Source organism: Nothobranchius furzeri, chromosome 14 (assembly GCF_043380555.1).
Source record: "Nothobranchius furzeri strain GRZ-AD chromosome 14, NfurGRZ-RIMD1, whole genome shotgun sequence".
Lineage (NCBI taxonomy): Eukaryota > Metazoa > Chordata > Actinopteri > Cyprinodontiformes > Nothobranchiidae > Nothobranchius > Nothobranchius furzeri.
Window position 1 is genome coordinate 29826905 of NC_091754.1, and position 22068 is coordinate 29848972.

General features: G+C 41.1%; 2 protein-coding genes across 11 annotated transcripts in view; one reads left to right on the forward strand and one right to left on the reverse strand.

Moving 5' to 3' along the window:
- usp9 (ubiquitin specific peptidase 9) overlaps positions 1–2826 on the forward strand; it is a 46177-nt gene extending 43351 nt beyond the window's left edge. For 7 of the 10 annotated variants that reach the window (XM_015965956.3, XM_015965958.3, XM_015965957.3 and 4 more), the window contains 3 exons: positions 266–295; positions 849–947; positions 2350–2826. In XM_015965956.3, coding sequence (XP_015821442.1) covers positions 266–295; positions 849–947; positions 2350–2598 — 378 coding nt within the window. In that variant the 3' untranslated portion in view covers positions 2599–2826. The remainder of the gene's footprint in view (positions 1–265; positions 296–848; positions 948–2349) is intronic. The other 3 variants (XM_015965959.3, XM_054746706.2, XM_015965962.3) reach the window with 1 other exon arrangement.
- Positions 2827–6139: 3313 nt separating this feature from the next.
- rpl8 (ribosomal protein L8) lies at positions 6140–14143 on the reverse strand. Its single transcript, XM_015965964.3, has 6 exons — positions 14063–14143; positions 13290–13433; positions 13073–13214; positions 6700–6918; positions 6506–6621; positions 6140–6334 (listed from the first exon to the last, which is right to left on the reverse strand). The coding sequence occupies exons 2-6, from the start codon at positions 13425–13427 to the stop codon at positions 6176–6178; spliced, it is 774 nt and encodes a 257-aa protein (XP_015821450.1). The 5' UTR covers positions 13428–13433; positions 14063–14143; the 3' UTR covers positions 6140–6175.
- Between the last annotated feature and the right edge of the window lie 7925 nt (positions 14144–22068).

Consider the following 22068-nt stretch of genomic DNA (forward strand, 5'->3'; position numbering starts at 1 on the left):
TAGTCATGGATTGTGTACTGTTCATTAGTTGTTTAACCCCTAAAATGCAATAATATTGTAAGTCAGCAAAAAGAAGTAATTTACTAACTTAGTTTAGCTCTTCAGTCGTTTACTAGGCTGCATATGTGTTGTTTTCTTGGCAGCAGTTTCACATTACACGCATCTATAATTCTGTTGTTCTCACTTCAGATGAGTTACTTGTATTTGTCATGATGAAAAAATTCCAGTCAAATGACACACTTCTCCTGTAATATTCCATATACAGCTCAAGTGTACTCAGGGAAGCCCAGGGAAGGTCAGTATTCCAGGCACCACAACATAAAGGAAGGGAATTAAACAAAAACTCGGCAGAGAAACACTGAGCAGTGGATTAGTGTTTAGATTAGATACTTGAGTATTCAATAGTATTTAGATTATTTTAGTTCTTCTTCAGGCTACTGAAGCCAACAGATTAACATGTTATCCTCACTTCTATATAGGCCCAGTTTGGCTAAATTGTCTCTTACCATACACTCATTTTTATCTATACATATTAGAAGGTACACCTGTCAGCAATATTTATTATAATTCCTTCTTTTATTTAAGTTATTAGTAGAAATTGCATCCAAAGTGCATGTGGTCTATAAGGTTAGTGTACAGAGTGTTTTGAGAGGAAGCTTGTAGGTGTACCATCACAGAAACAGCCTAATCTCATATGAACCTGTCAGTGACACAGTTAGAAAATGACTTTTCCCAGAAGCTTGTTTTCACACTAAAATGCCAAGCCCAGTGATTTGTGTCAACATTTTATCATATTTTCTGGTGGATATTAAAAATGCCCATGACAACTTTACCCTTCTATATTGCAGGAGCCAGATGAACAGGAAGCACCTGATGATCAAGACTCCTCCCCTCCTGAGGACACCTCTCTGTACCCCCACTCTCCTGGAACCACCCAGTTTCAGCAGGTAGTGCCTCAGAGTCCACAAGCTCTGGTGGTAGAAAGATGTTCTGGTTGGTTTCACGCTGTTTGTGTCCAAACTGGTAAAGCACGTTTTAATGATGCACCAGCGGTGCCGGTTTCTCTTGGTTAGTGTACTCAGTCCGTTATCGGTGTCGATAGGCATTGAAATAAAGCACTTTTGTATTTTCATGCATTATTTTGCGCTTGAGTGCCTATAATAAGCAGAGTCCAGTCATTTTATAATGATGCGACCCTACAGACAGCCTTGCATGCCTCTGTCCTGGCAATACACAAGCCATACGTTTGTTGTTTTAAATGGTAAAGTTATTAAAAAACATAAAAGCATTCGTCTTTTAACTTTCTTAACCTAACAAAGTAGTTTGTGCATGTAATATCATTTACTACTCTTAAATCTTCTACTGACAATATTTTCATTATAAAATGTTTAACAAGTATTTTATTTGATTAAGTTTTGTGTATTTTTGGATCGTTAGAGGCCTGTTTGTTCTAAAGCCAGCATGTCACTCAGCAGGATCATGACAAAAAATGGTTGGAATGCCTGAATTGCAACAGGTGTTCTCTATAGCCTGGTCACATGTGGCATAATTGCTAAGAAACTGAGACAGTTGTGCAAGTTTTCTTGCGATTAAAGCTGCTATAGTGAATCTACAGAACAAACCCAGTCACTGAACACTCACCCCTCCCCTCGGGTATCTTCCCTGGATCCGCTTCCACCGGAACCAGAAACCTACATTAGGATACAAGAGAGCGCTAAACACCAGTCGCCGTTTTCTACGTCCAAACGCCTTTTGTCTGTGACTTCAATTGATGTTTTTCTTTTTGGGTAGTTTGTCCTCAAGTTGAAGTGGTAGCAGCCGTCTGTTTCTCCTCCTCTGTTACTGAGCGGAAAACCTCTCACACCAGCAGTGTTCTGTTACTGAATACGTGAGTGTGTAATGAGTGGAGGACCCAGGGAAGAGCGGTAGTTCTGCGAGACAGAAAACTGGATGGTCCAATCGGTCCGAAACGTGTTGTTGGTGGTTTTTAGACTAAAGCAGCAGAACCACTTTATAATTATTTTTTGTTTAGTTTTTATCTCCAATCTTCAATCCATTTATAGCTATTCTGTGTTAAAACGTTGTTAAGAGGCATGAAAACATGTTTTAAGCTCATTTGTTTTTCGATTTGACTATTGCAGCTTTAAATCACAACGTGTCTTATTTATGTTTCAGTCTGTTTGCAGTTTGTCCCACCTGTGTGGGACACTGCATGTAGAAGCTCAAGTGTCTCTGTGTCACCCGGCTGCTTGGCAGGTTTAAAACCTGAAACAGCTTTGTATGAACAAAGTATGTTTGAAGCACCTAAATGCACTCTGATCATGATGATGTCATTCTTCTCCCACACAGAACAACCACCCCCATGGGCAGCCATACACTGGGCCTGCTGCTCAGCACATGAACAACCCCCAGCGTCCTGGTCCTGCCTCTGCTCCAACTCCAGCCCCAGCCTCAGCTCCGGCCCAAGCCCCAACACAGACCCCAGGCCCTGGTACCACTTCTGGCTCAGGCCCACGAGCACAAGAGAACTGGGAGGGCACTGAGGAGGTCACCCCCACCCCAACCACTACCCCAGCGCCTGCCCCACCTAAAGAATAACCCCCCCTCATGTTTCTGCTGTGCCTCGAGCCTCCATCGTTCTGCTCTCCTTCCTCATCCTTCGGTAAACTGAGCTCCACATTAGGCGTTTCTGTCTCTTTCTTGTTGGCCCCAAGGCAGGGCAGAGCCAGGCCTTCCATCTCCTCTCCCTCAGCCTGATGGAGGCACTCTTCCCTGGCCTGGAGCTGCCTGACGGAGCGACGGGAGGCCTGCTGGTGACTACAGAGATGAAGGAGTGGACAACGTTCTGACAAAAAGAAACAAAATGACCCAGAGATGACGATGCTGACACACTTATCTACACAACGAAAAGGTGTACATAGTATGTTAATGTTTCTGACTGTTCAGATCCCCCAGTAGCATAACTCTGTGGTTTGCTGATGGGAGATGTTGCAGATATAATTAAAACAAGATGGATATAAATAAGAGAAAGTCCCAAAAAAACAAACCAGTAAGAAGATGACTCCTCTTTGTTTGCTCAGCAGTAAAGTTTGTTCTACCATTGGACGGTATCTGGTCATTCAACTGTAGAAGGACATGTTATCATAGTTCTACCTTATCGACTCACGACCTGTGGTTGGTTTTAGTGTGAGAACGGAATGTTTGGGTGGACTTTCATGGTGTTTGGTTGATGTGAAAAAGCAGTGATGCAACATTGTTCTAAAACCCATTGCCTTTCTTTCTTTTTATTTTGTTTTTTTGTTTGTTCTGGTTATTAATTCAATCCTTTCTGAAGCTCAACTTAATATGCTGTAACATTTAGCATGGCTTCTCACCAAAATAGTGTAGCCCAAGGGAAGACTTGTGATCATAACAACCTGAAGCTGTTCTTAATCCACATCTCCAGAGGGGTGGTGGTTAATTTAGGGTTTTTTTTTGTGTTGTTTTTCTACTCATCTACCCTATCTTTGATGAGGGCGATATTTTGAACCAATGTATAAGTGGCTTTTCAATTGCACATTGTAATCCTCCAACTTCACATTTGGCAGTCAGTTTTGGTGGGTTAGACAGCTTAGCTTTCATTTATAGGAATCCAGAAAGGTGAACACATATGCAACAGGATTGCTGCACTGGGCTGTCTGGTGTATTATAGACCGTGTGGTTTGCTTCTGTCTCTTTTTAGAGCTTAGTTGTAGACAGACTTGTTGCCCATCTGCTTCCTCTCTGCCGTGGAGCCGGTTCGGTTGGTGTCTGGTTGAGGTTGGGACTGATTCCAAACAACAGCGAGACCCCCGCCTCACCCCACACTGCTCCATGGTGAGAAGGTCCCACAAGCAGGGTTTTACCGCAAGAGTAGAGACTGGTTAGTCATGTTTCAGCCTGAGCTAACTTGTAGGAGTAAAAGGTAAACATCAGTAAATACTGTATTTAATTGGTAACTTGAATGCGTGTATTTTATTTTTTTTGTCAAAAACATACCAAATACTCCTGCAAATGAAAATATTCTGCCCACCGTATTATATTTAAATATTTTGCTCTTATTTTATAGAATTTATTTTGTTGTATTTCACTAAAAAATAGAATTTGATTTAAGAGGAACATTTTTGTCCTTGTGTTATTTTTAAAGAAGATTGACTGTACAGAGTTCTGCGCCCTGTTTTTTGCCGACTTTTGTTTTGGCCATGGTGTGACGTTGAATTCTGGAGCTACAGTCGCGATGTGGACTTTCACTTTGTGAGGTTTTTTTGTGCACAGAAATATAACAAAAAAAGCATTGCGCCCTTAGCAAATAAAGAACATGGAACCTTGTTTGAGTCTCATTTTAATTGTCCTCGTTCAAATATGAATGGATACTCGCTGCTGCTGAGGTAATAAATACTTAATTTTATTCAGAAATGTTTGAGAGGATGTTTGCATTGTTTTTGGGTCTTTGCATTTGACTTCATTCACACCTGACGTTGACTTCCTGTTTAATACCAGGAACATCTTCAGGTGAACACACCTGTTCTGTGTCATCGACAAATCTGGAAGCAGGGTTTTCTCCCTTTGTAAAGATAGTTGGTGCATTTTCACCTTCCTTACAGGATAGGTTACTGTCTGCTTCTATGTACAAACAAGGTTAATCGCTGACTTTTGCGCCATCTAGTACATAGATTCAGCTACTGCAGCTTACCTATTGCACACAATCCAAATACTGGTCTGGTTCACTTAGAACACAGGTGAGATTTGGAAAAAAATGCATGGTGCAAAAGTTTGATTTCAGTAATCCAACTTAACCCTCAGGTGTCATTAGGGACATTTTTGTCCAATTGGGAGTTTTTTTGCTTTTCTTTTAGACGCTATTTCGCAATTGTTTGTGCATATGGTACAAAATTCTGCCCCAAAACCTCTGGACGCATTTTGAAATTCAGTTTGGAATTTTGAAAATAGATATAAAAAAACACTAACCTCTTGTAACCTTAGGGAAAAAGTCAGCTTGTAAAAGTGGCTATAAAAAAATGAATGCATTCATTTGTTTTGATTTTTTTGTTGCTTTTTTCATAATCTGTAAAACAACTTCAGCTCTTCCCAAACATATAAAAACTTACAGTATTTTGAGGATTTTAACCCTCTGTTGCTACAATAACTATTGATGCAAATCTTTTTATATTTCAAATAATTCATAAAATAACAAAACTGATAACGAATGCCCCAGAAAGAGAAAGTAGTCTTTTAGAAAGTAACTTTTTTTCTCATAAATTGCAACAATGACTGAGTAATCAAACTCAAAATAATGGAAGCTTTTGTGTTTGAGCAGAACTGAACTTGTTTAACAGATCTATGAAAAGGTTATAACGAACGTTGTCCTCTGAAGACTCAAATGCAGTACAGTGAAGCCTGAGGGTTAAACCGACACCATCTAAAGCCCGGGTATTAAGTTCTAGTCCTGGAGGGTTGGTGTACAGCACGTTTTAGTGGTTTCTCTGCTACAACACACTAGATTCAGTGGTTGAATCGCCTGTGCCACAGCTCATTAGGCTCTGCAGAAGCCTGTCAATCACCAGCTGATTAAAACCAGGTGTGATGAAACAAAAAACGTGCTGGATATCGGCCCTCCAGACCCAGAACTGAAAACCCCTCATCTAAACGCCCAAGAACCCTTTGCAGGCGTATGGAAATGATCACCTGATTAAATTGTGACACTTTTCACAATATGCTAATTGATCATCTGTATTTGGGTTAGGGCTCATTAACCACAAGCCATAACTATGACAAAGCCTTGAAATGTCTCACTTTGCATGGAATGAGTCATCAGTTGATTTACAACTGAACTTTTGCAGGACCCATTTGGTTTCCCCTGTAGCAGCAGAGCAACCATGAAAACACTCAATACAACAGCCACAGAAAGCAACTCTGACCTATGAAGCTCAATGTGAGACAGCAGTGTCCATTTCCTTTTAGGCAAGTATTACACAAGCCACAGGCAGTGGGATCGCCTCATATATTAGCAGCAGACCCGTTTCCAAACTGGTGAATGAATGCCAGATTACTCGATCACTGCAGCACCACACTGAAGTTTCTATACGTTTACAATCAACCCAAAAATTAAGCAGCAATCAGATTATTTTTGGAAATGTTTTATTAACAAGACAGTCATTTAGTTCTCCTTTTCCTGGACGGTCTTTGTTCCACGCAGTCTGCCTGTACGACGGGCAGCAATAAGACCAACCTTGCGACCAGCAGGAGCGTCCCTCCTGATTGTTGAGGGTTTGCCAATATGCTGATGGTTACCACCACCAAAGGGATGCTCAACAGGCTGCAGAAAAATGTGAGGGAATAGGAAAAAAACAAAAACAAGATTTAGAAACTACAAATTTAGGATATTGAATTTTAAAGAAATGTACATATCTAGACCCACATGTTCACAAGCATTTTAATTCCCTCCTAGATTATAAATTATAGATAATGGGTCACTGTGGTCACTTACGTTCATAGCCACACCACGGACACGGGGCCAGCAGTTCCTCTTGGCCTTGTACTTGTGGTAGGCTCGACCGGCCTTCAGTATAGGCTTATCAATACGACCACCTCCAGCAACCACACCTTAACCACAAGAGAAGTTCAGGCAGAGTCTTCTACTAGTTTAATACAAAAGCCACTCAGAACTTAAGCGTTTCTTACCGACGACAGCTCTGTTGGCAGAGGAGATGACCTTCTTGGAGCCTGAGGGCAGCTTGACTCTAGACTTCTTGGTCTCTGGGTTGTGGGAGATGACGGTGGCGTAGTTTCCAGAGGCGCGGGCCAGTTTGCCTCTATCACCAGGTTTCTCTTCCAGGCAACAGATGATGGTTCCTTCAGGCATTGTGCCAACGGGCAGAACATTACCGATGTTCAGCTGAGCTGTGGCGCAGGAGACAGCGAGAACACGTTAAACTGATAAATCAACCAATAGATCAAAGGCACTGAAAACTTAATCTGCTGGAGGAATTTAGGGAGCCTGACTTTTGCTGTGCTAAAAGTTTTATACTTGATAGAAATACTGGACAATAAACCTCTCTGCAATCAATTTCATGTTTCATAACTTTGCTCCCAGACTCTGAACAATTTAAAACCTACAGATAATCTTAACTAAAATAGAAAATGCAATTTAATAGTTAATAGACAATAAAATCAATGCAGTACATTTATAAACCAGATTACAGGATCTAACCCTTTAATTCATTACAAACAGCAAACCATAAATGGGCACCAGGTCTCATGAAACAAAGATTGGTCAGTGTTTTAGTGTCAGCTGAGGCTGCTGCATAGAGAGCTAATCCAAAATGCCAGAATCACTGAAAATCTCTGCTTCATTTCCCCAAATGTGGTTCCACAAGCGAACCTATCATGATTGTTAAAACTGCCTTAACTTCCTTTCAGCTGGTAACACAATACACATGCTAAAGGAAATACTTTATTGATGTGAGTACAGATTTTAACAGCTTGTACTCTGGTCAGTAACCCCTTCTTTCCACCGGAGCCGTCAGCAGCACATTACTGCAGCAGCACGTCTTGCTCGCGTAAGCTGCTGCTTGGCCCTTCCCACGAGACGCGAAGCAGCAGGGGAGCAGCTGTCACCGACCGAGCACGAAGTCACACGAGTGACTTCGTCAGTAAACACAACAACAAGCAGGAGAAAAGTACAACATGGCTCCAAAAGGTTTGTGTTTTATGTTCTGTCCGTTTTATAATCGCCAATACGGACCTGAAAAACAAAGGAGACCGCTAGCTAGGTGATAACTTCTCACGGAGCCGCACATTTAGTAACTTTTTTTTAAAATAAAGCAACCGGAAGGCAGTACGTTTCTTTATTCAGAAAATCTCGGGAGCTTCGCTCCGTTTCCGTGTGCGATTTCCTGTCTTTCCTTCCCCAAAAATGTTGAACTTGACCCGTTTCAGAGGCGTCGCACGTAGAAAATCGAACCGGCGCGTAAAGGCCGTGACATGCTGCTCCTGAGACGCGGCCGACTCGCGCTGCTGATGGCTCCGGTGGAAAATGTTCTGTTAACCACAGCGGTTCCTATCAGCAGCTACGACGCGCTGCTGCAGTAACGTGCTGCTGACGGCTCCGGTGGAAAGAAGGGGTAAGAGTCCATGCTTCTTACTGATATTTAGGTTGGACTTCCACAGACCAAAGAACAGCGTGAAAACTCAAAATAAAAATGCTGCTTTCATGTAGGGCTGCAACAAACGATTATTTGGATAATCGATTAATCGGATGGGGTCTCGACACGATTAATCGATTAATCGGATTACATAGGGACATTTTTTAAAACTGCTAGGGAAACGTTATTTTTCTCCTTCCTTCCTTCACTTAAACACAACATTATTAGAAAACAGTTCAATAGCAGAAAACCAACATGCCATCACCTAAATTGTCTTATAAGGTGTATAGACAGAGACCTTAAGCTACACCTATCTGTGACCTAAAATGCTTGGTCCAAGTTAAACAGCTTAAAGAGCAAGTCAACCCCTACCAGAGTCTAACTCCACTCCCGCTTCATGTTTGAAAAATGCAACACATGCTGTTGCCTGGCAGACCGAGAGGGCGGAGCCGCTAACAAATACACACACACTCAGGCTCACGACAGCATTGTGACATCATAATGTACCAGTTTACATCATAGCATACTTCTTAACCAATAGCGGTGGCAGATTTAAATTAAAATACAGTGCAGAGTTTTTACCTGACAACGGCACAACACTGCCAGTTTTAGGCAGAATATTTAAATTTTAACTAAGATGCACTGAAGTGCCAAATTATTGACGACACGTGTCTGCAGCACGATTAGACACTCGTTTATTTAGTTTATCAGCAAAAAAAAGTTTATCTGGGGGTGACTTGCTCTTTAAGGGCAATTCTCATCTGTTTTGTTTGATCTCATCTGTAGACATTTATTATAATTGGGGATGTCAAACAACTAATTTTTAAATGAAATTAAACATAGGCTGTGAATTAATCACTATTTCCAAAAATGACTGAAAAATACCAAATAAAACAAAAGTAAATGAATGCCATTCTCCTTGTGATGATGCCCTGGGCAACTGCCTTAAAGTCACATCAAGAGATGCTGCTGATCATTCCAATGATCCCAAATAGACTCACATTAGGACACATGAAAGCAACTGAACCCAAAAACATATTAACCCTTTGATGCATGAATTATGAAATCTTCAGCCATGATTTTTTAACAATTTTTTTCATTCATCTTTAGGTGTGAATGAAACAAATTTCAACAAATATTTTTTGTAAAATTTTATAATTTACAAATAATTTATTACAGGTCCACCTTAGTGGACCACGTGCATTCTGAACATGAAATATGTTGGCTTGACTTACTGAAGTCCAAATGGAGGGGCTCAAATACAATAAAGTCTTCAACAGCTGTGCTTAATAGCAAAAACAAATAAATAACAATTTTGAGTACCTGTCCACTGTAGTGACCATTATGCACCAAAGGGTTAACCAGTATATAACTACACGCACACAACACGCCTGCAGCAACAGTTAGGACTCCTCCCTCCCTTTTAAAAGCGTTTTCGCTTGTGAGAACACTGAGGTTGTAAAGCCACATGATAGTAGTCTGGCCCCGGTGTGATCAACCAGTTTCTGCGGGAATGTGACGGCGGAACCGGTTCGCAGCGGCGCGAGTCCCCCCCCGCCTATCTAATAGCGTCGCGCTTACAATTTTATAGACTTTTTTACGAGCTTAGGGCATGTCTAGCCTGTGTAATAATCCGGGGCTTGGGTGAATCACTTTTGAAAAGTTTTTTACTTACCCGGACACCGAGCTCTCTCCTTCCTCGCTGATGATTCTGACATGCTTGCGTTTAAGACGCTGCATCATCACCGTAGTATCCCCGTGCCATACTAAGTCTGACCTACAAACGTTGCATGTCTTCGCCTGATTTAACTGAAAATGCTCCCAAACTTTAGAAGTTTTTACTTTTTTGGGGTCTGGCTGCTTCTGCCATGTTCCTCTTACAAACACCTGCCGGCTCTCCACCGGTCTGCGCGCAACGGCGGGCAGGAGGGTAGGGGGCTTTTGGAAGAGTTGCGCAACACAACGAATCGATGACGCAATTCGTTGCCAACGCTTTTAGTAATCGATTTTCATCGAATTTATCGATTCGTTGTTGCAGCCCTACTTTCATGTTTAAGTTAAATCACAGCAGAAGAATGAACAAAAGAGTTTAGCAAAAAAACAAAACAAAAACCTTAAATATTCAACCTTATGGCAAATACCATATTTGTTTTTAATTAAAAATAAATTTTTCCCCCTCTTGATGTGTAATACCAGTGCTCAATGTGTATTATGACAAACGGCCTACTGCATTTAAGACTTAAGAGTCACATGACCGCCATGAACTTATCTTCTCAAAACTCACTGCTGCTCAGCAAAAGACTATCTCTCAAAACATCCAGACTCAAGGAACCGAACATAAAACAACATAAAAGGTGAAAACCCGAACAAACATGTGGAGAAACAGAGCTGATGTGGATTCTCGGCGATGCCATGGTAACTAGTAAACAGCGCCAGCTACACGGCTTTAATCAAGCAGCTGGTGGTTTTTGTTTTAGCTATGATCTGTTTTTAGTCCTCAGAGGTATGAATTTAATCATTCTTGCTACGACTGGGAGAAGAACGAGGTACTTTCCATCCATTCTTTGGCTGTGGACATGAGAGCCTCGAATGAACTGGTACTCTATTTTAAGTGAAGATTTTTCTAAAAGCCTTGATTTTTCCGCAACAGCCCCATGTGACAATAAGAACCTTGATATAAACAGAAATTTGCACAAACATGCTAAATGAAACCTGTAGATCTAAACTAATAACATCCAGCTGATGTTTGAGTTTTCCTCACTCTGCAAAAACACACAGTTTGTGATTTGGCATCTGAAAAAAATTCTAATTCCACTGGAAATCTGAACAAGAACACTTAGAACACCAGAGTTATCGATTTTATTATAGCGGTGAATATTTAAGACTTGCTTTTACTTTTTAACGCCTATGCCGTTTTGTATTATTTCCTAAATCAATAGTTAAGGTTATAGAAAACTCAACATTGTTCATCCAAATCTAAGTTTAGTTTTCTGATAATGGCCTCAGTTTGTGCTCGTAGCCCAAGAAGGCTACCTAAATATAAATTTACTATATTGAGGTGGGGTGGGCAATATAAGGTAGAAACTATATAAAATTGGGTAATGATAGTTTTTGGCTATATCGCAATACCGCGATAACACATGACGTCACTAAGATGAGCACCCTGCTGACAATGGGACAACAGAATGGCGGTGACTGCAAGCATGGAGTGGGCGGAGGAGGAGGCCTATATGCCTCAAGTGGCATATATTTGCCACATGAGGATATCTAAAAGCATGTCATTTTGACATATATAAACAGAGGAAAAAATATATCGCAATATATATCGTTACTGCACATGCTTCAGATTATATCACAATACAGATTTGAGGCCATATCGCCCAGCCCTATATTGAGGCTAAATTAGTTTCTGTAAAATAAACCAAACACACAGGAGAAGATTTAAAAACAAACATGAATGTGATTTAACAACAAAAGTGTTCATTTTAAGCAAAGCACGACACCAGTGAAACTTCCTCTTAAAGCTGAATAAATTAACAGTTTTCGCACAGCTTCAAATTGAAAAACAAGTACACACCTTGATTAAATTATTGTATTTCTAATCAGCTAACAGACAGGTCTGCATAAAGCTACATTTTGCATATCCTTTGAAGAAGATTGTGAAGGTCTTCTGGAAAATGTACCCAATTGTTTAGGGCTGGACCATCAAATGTTCTATACAATTGAAAACAGGCATTAAGGAATCTCACAGACCAGATTTAAACGTAACCATTTGGGCGCCAGTTTTTTTTCAAGATCATAATTAATTTTGACTCAAGCTGAACGATTGACTGCATATGCAATTAAATTGCGATGTGACTATTTTCTAATCACAAAGACTGCGATTTGACTGGCAGCGAGTGGTTAGCACAATGCTAATATCATGGAAAAACCCACAGGGATGCCAATTCTTTTTTGTTTCCTTAGTTGAAAATAATCATGAATTAAATCGCAATTGCAATATCGAAGAAAAAAACTTGCAATTAGATTACTTTCCAGAAACACTCAGCCCTAATTTTGACATGACAATTTCAAAAGGTTGTGGCTTGGAAATAGAGATAAAGGTGAACTGTAAGAGAAAAATCTTCAGTAAGACTTAAGTTTGTGTTGGGAGCAAATTCACTCATTTAATTTGCATATTATGACTTTACCAGGCTAGCCTGGCCTGCCAGACTCCTCTGTTTAATTCTGCACAGAGAAGGGGTCTGGGAACTCTCATTATTATTTTTTAACCGTGTCCCGTCTGGCTGTGAAGCAAACAGAATTGATGTCTGAATGCTGGTAACAAGCCTTACAGATTTACTCTCAGGTGGATCATCAAAGCGTCTGCTTCTAATGTCATGCCTGATACTTAAAACTTTGTTATTGTTTTTAAATGCTTTGTAATTCCGACCAAACATGGAGACAGAGGTGAAAGAGAAAGGAAAAGACAAAAGGTGGGAAGAGAGGGGGAAGGGGGTCCACAAAAATAAACAATAATGAACAAGAGTCTGCTTCTAGACCTGCAGAAAGAGGCAAGAAAAAAAAAACTAAAAATTATGGGACACAACAACAATACAAGATCAAGCTATCACTGCGTCAACTTGATGAAGAAATATATAATCAACATTGTTGATTATATACACTCACTGATGGTAAAAAGTAGTTATGTCCCTCCTTCCTTTATTTTGAAAGGGAAAAAAACTGACATTCCTCACAGCCATCTAGATATGAAATATGTTTCAGTAAAACCGTCCTTCCAAAATGACTGAAATGTTGACTCTTTTGAGATTTTCTCACTGTAAAATGCTCACTTTATTCTTACATACTGCACCTGTGAAGGGTACCTGGGATGCAAAATCTAAATAGTGAAAGGAGCTTTAGTTTCGTACCCTTCTTGCCGCAGTAGATGAACTGTCCAGTGTGAATTCCCTCAGCAGCGATGAAGAGCTCTGTCCTTTTCTTGAACCGGTATGGGTCACGGAAAGCCACTTTGGCAAGGGGAGCACCACGGCCAGGGTCATGGATGATATCCTGAGAGGATCAGGTATAAAACTTCACACCAGCCTCACTCTACAAGACCAAAACCAGTTCTGAAGCATCACCCACCTTCACAATCCCCTTGATGTAACCATGGCGTTCAGCGAAGTCAATGTGACGGAGTTTAGCAGCACCTTTCCTGTGCTTAACGTGGGCTCTGAACACAGAGCCTGCACCTTTTCTCTGTCCCCTGATCACACGTCCCATCGTGTTCTGAAACAGACAGCAGAGTACTTCAGGGCCACATTTAATTGGAATTTTACAAATCAATGCTTTGCAAGGCTAACAACGCTCACCCTGTCATTTTTAAACACTCTTAAACTAATAGTCAATTTTACATAAACGTTTGAGGTATTGGGACAAAAACATTAAGATTTTGACAGAGGGAATGTTAGAAAAACTATTATATATTTCCGCTGTTAGGGCCATATGAAAGCAGGTTTAACTTCACATGTCCACAACATCTTTTACGGTGTTAGCTTAGTAGCTAATACCGCTAACACCGTTCATTAAACAGTGAGCGAAGATTTACGTGTAGTCTTTTAATTTACAATCTTATTTCTCCATCGCCTTGATTAAAGTACCGTACATCTTAAAAACACAAATTGGTGAAGCACAGTAGCCGGCCTTTTAGTCGCTAACAGCGCTACCACTCCGCCATGTCACCAAGCACTTAAAATAGTTTAATATAGCTTTTGACAAGCCAACTGTTAAAATGCTACCTAAATTAAATATGTGAACATTTTGTGTACACATATAAGTATTAGTTTGATGTGGATGACACAGAAAAGTCATGATTAACAAGCGATGAAACGGTGAGAAGCAGAAAATAGCTGTCGTACCTAAACTCCGCTGACGGAAAGAGGAAGCACAAAGAAACATCGCACGTTTTCTTCCGGGGAAACTACTAAGGGAATGATGGGAAATGTATTCTTTAAAGGCGCGAACTAGACAGATGGTCAATTTAATTCAGAATGCAGTTGTATGGAACTCAAAAAATATTCAAAATGCTGTTTAATTCTGATTAGAGAAGGCCAGGATCCCAACTGTTGTCTGCAATTATTCAATTTTATTCAAAAGTCACTCAGGTTTGTAGACAACAATTCTGAGCTTTGTTGGTGCTTGGTGACAAAACCTTTAAAATCATTACTATCGTTTTTACAATAATAAAGTCTTTGTCTTTTTCTTATTTCGTTTACCTAAAAACACAATTCAATTTATATCTATGTAACAGTGTTTACACAATGGTTGTGTGCAGTGATAAATATCATCTGTCAGATCTGGTACCAGATCAGCAGTTTTGTTAATAAATTCTTGTTTGCTACTACCTAAATGTTTTCTTTATAATTGTAATTTATTAATAAAACACCATATTATATTTGTTTTATACAGAACGTGAAACTACATAAAACCGTCAGACTGCCAAAAAAGACAACAGTTCATATATGTGAAGCCACATCTGTTTGTATAAATGTGGAATTAGTCTGTATTTTTCCTTAGCTGCTATGTAAATTAATTAATTAATTAATTAATTAATTAATTAATTAATTAATTAATTAATTAATTAATTAATTAATTCATTCATTCATTCAAAATGTTGCTTGGTGTCTTTTCAGTAAAGTTCTTAAATTTTATTTTGCCCTATATTTCATAAAAATCAAGAGCTTTTGAGACTTTGATATCAGTTGATATCTTTGCATTTTATTTTACATTTACTTTGGAAATTCAAACACATTTTCTCCGAAAAGTGTTGATTTTGGGACTACAGGACTACAGCCACTAAGACTACAACCGTAAATTCATTCTGACCAATCAAAATCATCATTGTCAATGTGCTAACATAACTTTTACGGATGTGGTATCGTAACTTCTGCAAGTCTTACGTTCAGCCAATCATCTACTGTGACGTAATTTGCAGATGCGGTACCCCGAGCCGATCTGGCTGCACGAGCAGATCTGGTACTGACACCAGCCAGCCACTAAAAGGAGTTTGGTTTGTAAGTGAGAACGCACCCTCCAAAAATGGGAACGCCCTCTTCTTATTCGCTCCTGAAATGTTACTTCACCTTCGATATTTCAAAATAAGATACCTGACCTCTACTCAGGACGCTTTGGATCGGTGGGCAGAATACTTCGAAGACCTCCTTAATCCCACCGTCACATCTTCCAGTGAGGAAGCAGAGTCTGGGGACTTTGAGTTGGGCTCTCAAATCTCTGGTGCTGAGGTCACTGAGGTGGTTAAAAAGCTCCTTTTTGGCAAGGCTCCAGGGGTGGATGAGAGATGCCCGGTGTTCCTTAAGGCTCTGGATGTTGTGGGGCTGTGTTAGCTGACACGGCTCTGCAATATCGCGTGGACATTGGGGGCAGTCCCACTGGACTGGCAGACCGGGGTGGTGGTTCCCTTATTTAAAAAGGTGGACCGCAGGGTGTGTTCCAACTAGGGGTTCTGGAGAGGAGGGACCGTCGGATTGTCGAACCTCAGATTCAGGAGGAGCAATGTGGTTTTCGTCCTGGTCACGGAACACTGGACCAGCTCTATACCTTTAGGGCGATCCTGGAGGGTGCGTGGGAATTTGCCCAACCAGTCTACATGTGTTTTGTGGATTTGGAGAAGGCGTTTGACCGCATCCCTCGGGGGGCCCTGTGGGGGTACTCCAGGAGTATGGGGTACCAGGCCCTCTGATACGGGCTGTTAGGTCCCTGTTTGACCGGTGTCAAAACTTGGTCCGGCATTGCCGGCAGTAAGTCGGGCTCATTCCCATTGAGAGTTGGACTCAGCCAAGGCTGCCCTTTGTCACCGATTCTGTTCATAACCTTTATGGACAGAATTTCTAGGTGCAGCCAAGGTGTGGAGGGCATCTGTTTTGGTGGCCTGGGGATCAGGTCTCTGCTTTTTGCAGATGATGTGGTCCTGTTGGCTTCATCAGAACGTGATCTTCAGCTTTCGCTGGAGCGGTTCGCAGCCGAGTGTGAAGCAGCTGGGATGAGAATCTGCTCCTCTAAATCTGAGACCATGGTCTTGATTCGGAAAAGGGTAGAATGCCTTCTCCGGGTCAGGGATGAGGTCCTGCCCCAAGTGGAGGAGTTTAAGTATCTCGGGGTCTTGTTCACGAGTGAGGGAAAACTGGAGCGTGAGATCGATAGGCGGATTGGTGCTGCATCTGCAGTGATGCGGGCGTTGTACCGGTCTGTCGTGGTGAAGAGAGAGCTGAATCAGAAGGTGAAGCTCTCGATTTACCGGTCGATCTACGTTCCTACCCTCACCTATGGTCATGAGCTTTGGTAGAGACTGAAAGAACAAGATCGCGGATACAAGACGCCGAAATGAGTTTTCTCCGCAGAGTGACTGGGCTCTCCCTTAGAGATAGGGTGAGAAGCTTGGTCATCCGGGAGGGGCTCGGAGTAGATTCGCTGCTCCTCCACATCACGAGGAGCCAGTTGAGGTGGCTCGGGCATCTGGTCAGGATGCCTGCTGGACGCCTCCCTGGTGAGGTTTTCTGGGCACGTCCAACTGGTAGGAGACCTAAAGGTAGACCCAGGAGACGTTGGAGGGACTATGTCTCTCACCTGGCCAGGGAACGCCTTGGGATTCCCCAGAGCAGCTGGCCCAAGTGGCTGGGGAGAGGGAACTCTGGGACTATCGACTTAGGCTACTGCCCCCGCGACCCGACTCCAGATAAGCGGATGAAAATGGATGGATGGATATTTTCTCCGCTCATCTATCTATTCTCCGTCTACGTGAGCACGCTCTCCGAACCCGAACCGCCTCCTGCTTTATCAACAGTTTATACAAATATTAAACTCAAAACGGGAGACAAGGAATTAACTCGGAATGGGAGACTGCCAATAAGGCAGGACACAGACTTTTCTCCTCTACTTCTAGCCCAGCAGAAATGCCCCACGGCTGACTGGACCCTGCTCGGAGAGCGTGGAGCGGCTCACGTCAGACCAGCAACACAAAATGAAAGGGCAGGGTGAAGAAGTCAGAAAGAAAAACGTCTCTGTGCGTGTGTGTGTCTCTCCCTTGTGGAGCTGACGGAGAAGTATAACATTTACTCCAGTAACAGAGGTGCTGTGCCAAGTTTTATTTTTGGATGGGCCTTAATTAAACAAGTTATTATCAATAATGTTCCTCCCGTCATTTTTATTTCTCAAATAATAAATAAAAAATCACAATTAAATTTTCAATCATTTTTCATTAATAGTCTAAAAAAGCTGACCAGCATGTCCAGTACCATATTAATGTTACATGGTTATTTTTTTAACACAGAAAAGAGAAGAGTTGTTTTACTTTTTTTTTTTTTTTTTTGCTGACGTTTCAACCACCACTGCAGTCTTCTTCAGAGCTAACCACTGTTGGCCGCATCACTTTCTTGGTGTTGTCCCAGTCTATTGTGATTCTCCCTTGTACAGGTGTCTGTTACTGCAGATTTTTTATTGTACTTTCTTCTTCTTAATTAGCTGCTCTTGTGTGTCTTCAACTTGTTTCTTTTTTGCACTTTTTATATGTTCTATTGTTCATGGGTTGAAAGGACACATGATAGAACAACAAGAATAATAATGTATAAAAGTAAAACAAATACACATAAATAAGTTATCCAAACTCATCAACAAGAAAAAGAAAAAAGAAAAACAGGATAATGTCACACAAAACTCATGGGTATGTAACCTTTCACGATTCAAACTAATAGAAGTAGAAGAAAGCATAATATGCTGATGTTGTTACATGATGTTGTAGGTTGTCAACCTTTTTTTTTAATAACAACAAAATAATATAACAGTATCAGACAACATCTTGTCACAACATCATGTAACAACATCAGGTAACAAAATGTTACATCATGTAAAAACATCAGGTAATATCGTGTGACAACGTCAGGTAATAATATCAGGTAACAACATCATCTAACAACTTCAGATAACAACCTCAGGTAATAACATCACGTAGCATAATCTAACAACATCATGTAACAACGTCAGGCAATATCATCATGTAACAAGATCAGATAACATCTTGGTTTTGTAAAGGGTAGAATGCCTTCTCCAGGTCAGGGATGAGTCCTGCCTCAAGTGGAGGAGTTTAAGTATCTCAGGGTCTTGTTCACGAGTGAGGGAAAGATAGAACGTCAGATCAACAGGCGGATTGGTGTACCGATCTGTTGTGGTGAAGAGAGAGCTGAGCCAGAAGGCAAAGCTCTCGACTTACTGGTCGAATAAATCCTATGGTCACGAGCTTTGGGTAATAATAATAATAATAATGCATTGAACTTATATAGCGCTTTTCTAGACACCCAAAGACGCTTTCACACACTCTCACATTCACACACTGCTAGTGATGGTAAGCTACTTGTAGCCACAGCCGCCCTGGGGAGGTCTGACAGAGGCGAGGCTGCCATTTGGCGCCGTCGGCCCCTCTGACCACCACTAACACAGGCAAGTTGGGTGAAGTGTCTTGCCCAAGGACACAACAGCAGGATACCCCAGGCGGGAGCTGGAATCGAACCCATGACCCTCCGATCATGAGGCAACCTGCTCTACCACGGGTAGTGACTGAAAGAATGAGATCCTGGATACAAGCAGCCGAAATGAGTTTTCTCCGCAGGGAACGCCTAAGGGTTCCCCTGGAGGAGCTGGTCCAAGTGGCTGGGGGGAGGGAAGTCTGGGCCTCCCTGCTTAGGCTGCTGCCTCCACGACCTGACCCCGGATAAGCGGCCAAAAATGGATGGAAGGATGGATGGATGGCCTTCTTGTGAAGACAGCTACAAAGCTACAGAGAAACTAACTTGATTAACGTCAGAGCACAGGCGCACTGCACCGTTAACTCTGACTGTAAAGGAGGAAAAAGAAAAAATCTGATCCTTTTCTTACCTTTTCAACATTGTTTATTGTAAAGTTTCATTCAGTACAAAGATTAATGACAACAATCTGTTTTCTGAACCGTTTAAACATGTTCCAAGCGGAGACTTGCGTCAAAAAGCCACACCTTCTATTATGAAAAGTAAAACCACTGAATAACATAAAATTATTTTAGGCACAGATGCTACATCCTATGCTGTTATCAAGTTTTTGCTTCTTATAATTGTGTGACCTGGCACAGCTGCCCTTCACACAGCACAAGTGTACCATTTTCTGCAGGATTTTAAGCTCTCAACTCACAAAGCAACCAGTGCTCCCATTGTTTGTACACTTAGCTATCCCATTATGCAGCACCAGTACTGAAATGTGACCACCATGACATGAATGAATGATCGTTTACTAACACAATTCTATAAATATAAATAAAAAAGACAACAAAAGATCTCAGTGATTCCCCTCTTTTTCATCCCTCTGGAGGCAGGCGATACAGATCTGTACAGATCTAGTCTCATGCATGAATATGTAGTAGTCACCTCACAACACCAGGGTCATCTCATCTTTTATGCAGAATAACATAAAAAATTCTATTGTTGCAAAGTAGATAGGCTTATTTTAGCCTTGAGCCTGCAGAAAGCTGCAGAGATGAATGTTTGTTTTAAGAAAAAATAGATGAAGAATTACAAGTTCATTAGTGTGAATTAACAAATGAAAAATACAACAGGAAACCAAACAAGATGTCACTTTTGATCAGTTCTTTGGTTTAAAAATGACATATTTAATCTTGCAGTAAAAATATTGTACCCATGTTTCATTCACCAGGAATTCTGGCAGGAAGGAATCCGTAACGTCTAATTACTTATCCTGCGTTTGTGCTCTGGTTTGCAGATAAAGTTTTCAGTCACTCCGTTAAAGCTGAGGATTTAGAAATTAGCCTCAAGAAGTTGTTAAAAACGGAACTTTGCTACTTCCTCTTTTAAATTATATGTACCGGTGTGCAGGGAGAGGTGATGTGTGTGTAACGCCACAGAAGCCAATAAATAAAGACTTAAAATTGTTTTGTTGTCATTGCACAGGACAACAATATTGACTTCGTGCTCAGTAAAAACAGCTCGCGTAAGGGGGTAGTAAAATATATGTAAAATAAAACAACAAAGCTAAAAGTTTTGTCATGCAGGCACAGACTCTCTCACACACACACATCTTTCACACACACAGTCAGTTTAAGGTGCACAAATGCAAAAGTACAAATATAAACATGGTAATAACACAATTCTATAAATATAAATAAAAAAGACAACAAAAGATCTCAGTGTTTTCCCTCTTTTGTATCCCTCTGGAGGCAGGCGACACAGATTTGCAATGTTGAAACCTACCTACCTTACTCCACATACGTATTTCATGAGCATTTTTTAAGTCAGAAGTACCCCTGAAGGGCTTAGTTGTTTGTCCTTTTATCAAAAGTCATTTTGAGCCTGAGAGGGTTAATTTCTTCTATCAGTTGATCAGACTTCATCTGACTGCTGGCACAAGATGGTGGTCACATGATATAGAGGCCAAATAATGATTGTTGGGTGATGCTGGGTAAACAACCCAAAGTCATGATATTTGAGTGATTTTGGGGTGAACAAGGTGATGTTGGGGTGACCACTCCAAAATCAAACATTTGGCTGCATCCTTCAACCAGCCTCAGCTGCCCTGATTTCATCAGGGATCTGTCTATGTGTTTGGCCTATTCTACTTCCCCAATTCTGTACCCTTCCTGCATCCTCACCCCTCTTCCATTAGGCTGACCTACCATGTATTGCAGTTTTGTAGAAACAGTATGCACCTCATACCAGTCCCGTCTCCTGCAAACATTTATAAAGCAGTGGTTCATGTGCTTCAGCTGTGAGTGACTCTGAAGTTGCAAGTGGAATATTTTGGCCACAGGGGGCGATGGGGGCTGGGTGGCCTTTCACTGTCATGTTCTGTGTCCCTCTGGTCCCCAGCCCCCTCCTGTTCTCACTCCAGGTTCTCCTCGTGTGTCTCATCATCATCCCCAGCTTTCTCTAGGCTTCCCTCAGGTTTCCTTCTAGTCTCTCCCTGGTAATTCCTATTATTATATACTCCTCATCCCTCTAGTAATTAGTTGTTTATATTTGCCCTTAGTCTTTAGGTTTAGTTACTCCGTGTTTTAGGTTAATGTTTATCTTCCCTCCTGCTCAGTTCTTTCCCCCCATTTAGTTTATTGAATGCACCTGCCTTCCCTCCAGTATCTCACTCCTCACACCTGTCACCTGTTCCCCTGATTACCTTCCTCTGTGTTTAAAAGCCCCGTCTTGTCAGTGTTGTTGGTTCGTTGTTGTTGTTGGCGTGTTTTGTTCCCCCGTGTAAAACCTGAGACTCCTGCTCGTTTAATGTCTCCTGAACTTGTTCATGTTTTTCTGGATACCTGGCTTGTCTTCCTGTCCGTCGTTTTTTGATAAACTCCCATAATGAAGGATTTTACCTTTTTTCAACAGCTCCTGCCTCATGTTGTCTGGTCCTACTCCACCTGCTCTGATCCTGACATTCATCAACCTTGTAAAGAGTCGTTTTAGCACATACTAGCTCAAGTAAATGAATTTAAAAAGTTGCAAAGTATGGCTGCAATCTGAATTATGCTTCTGGAGATCAAAGAAATCAATTTTTATTTGCATACCACTTTTAACGATCCAAAAGATGCCCAAAGCGCTGAATACTGCAGACATTAAACATTTACAAATAATATGACAGCAGTTAAGAGTGATCACTCAAAACTCCACAAAGAATACTACTAAAAAATAAAAGCACCCTTAAAGTAACAATAAAATGAAACTAATTAAATTAAATTAATTATCATATTGACCAATAAAGTAGAGGTCACTTTTAAAACAATTTGTAGACTGTTAGCATTACCAACCAGAAGAGGGCAGTAAATCATAACTTAAAAGAAATAGAAATCCCTCAGGGGTGTTTGGGGAAGTGAACTAAA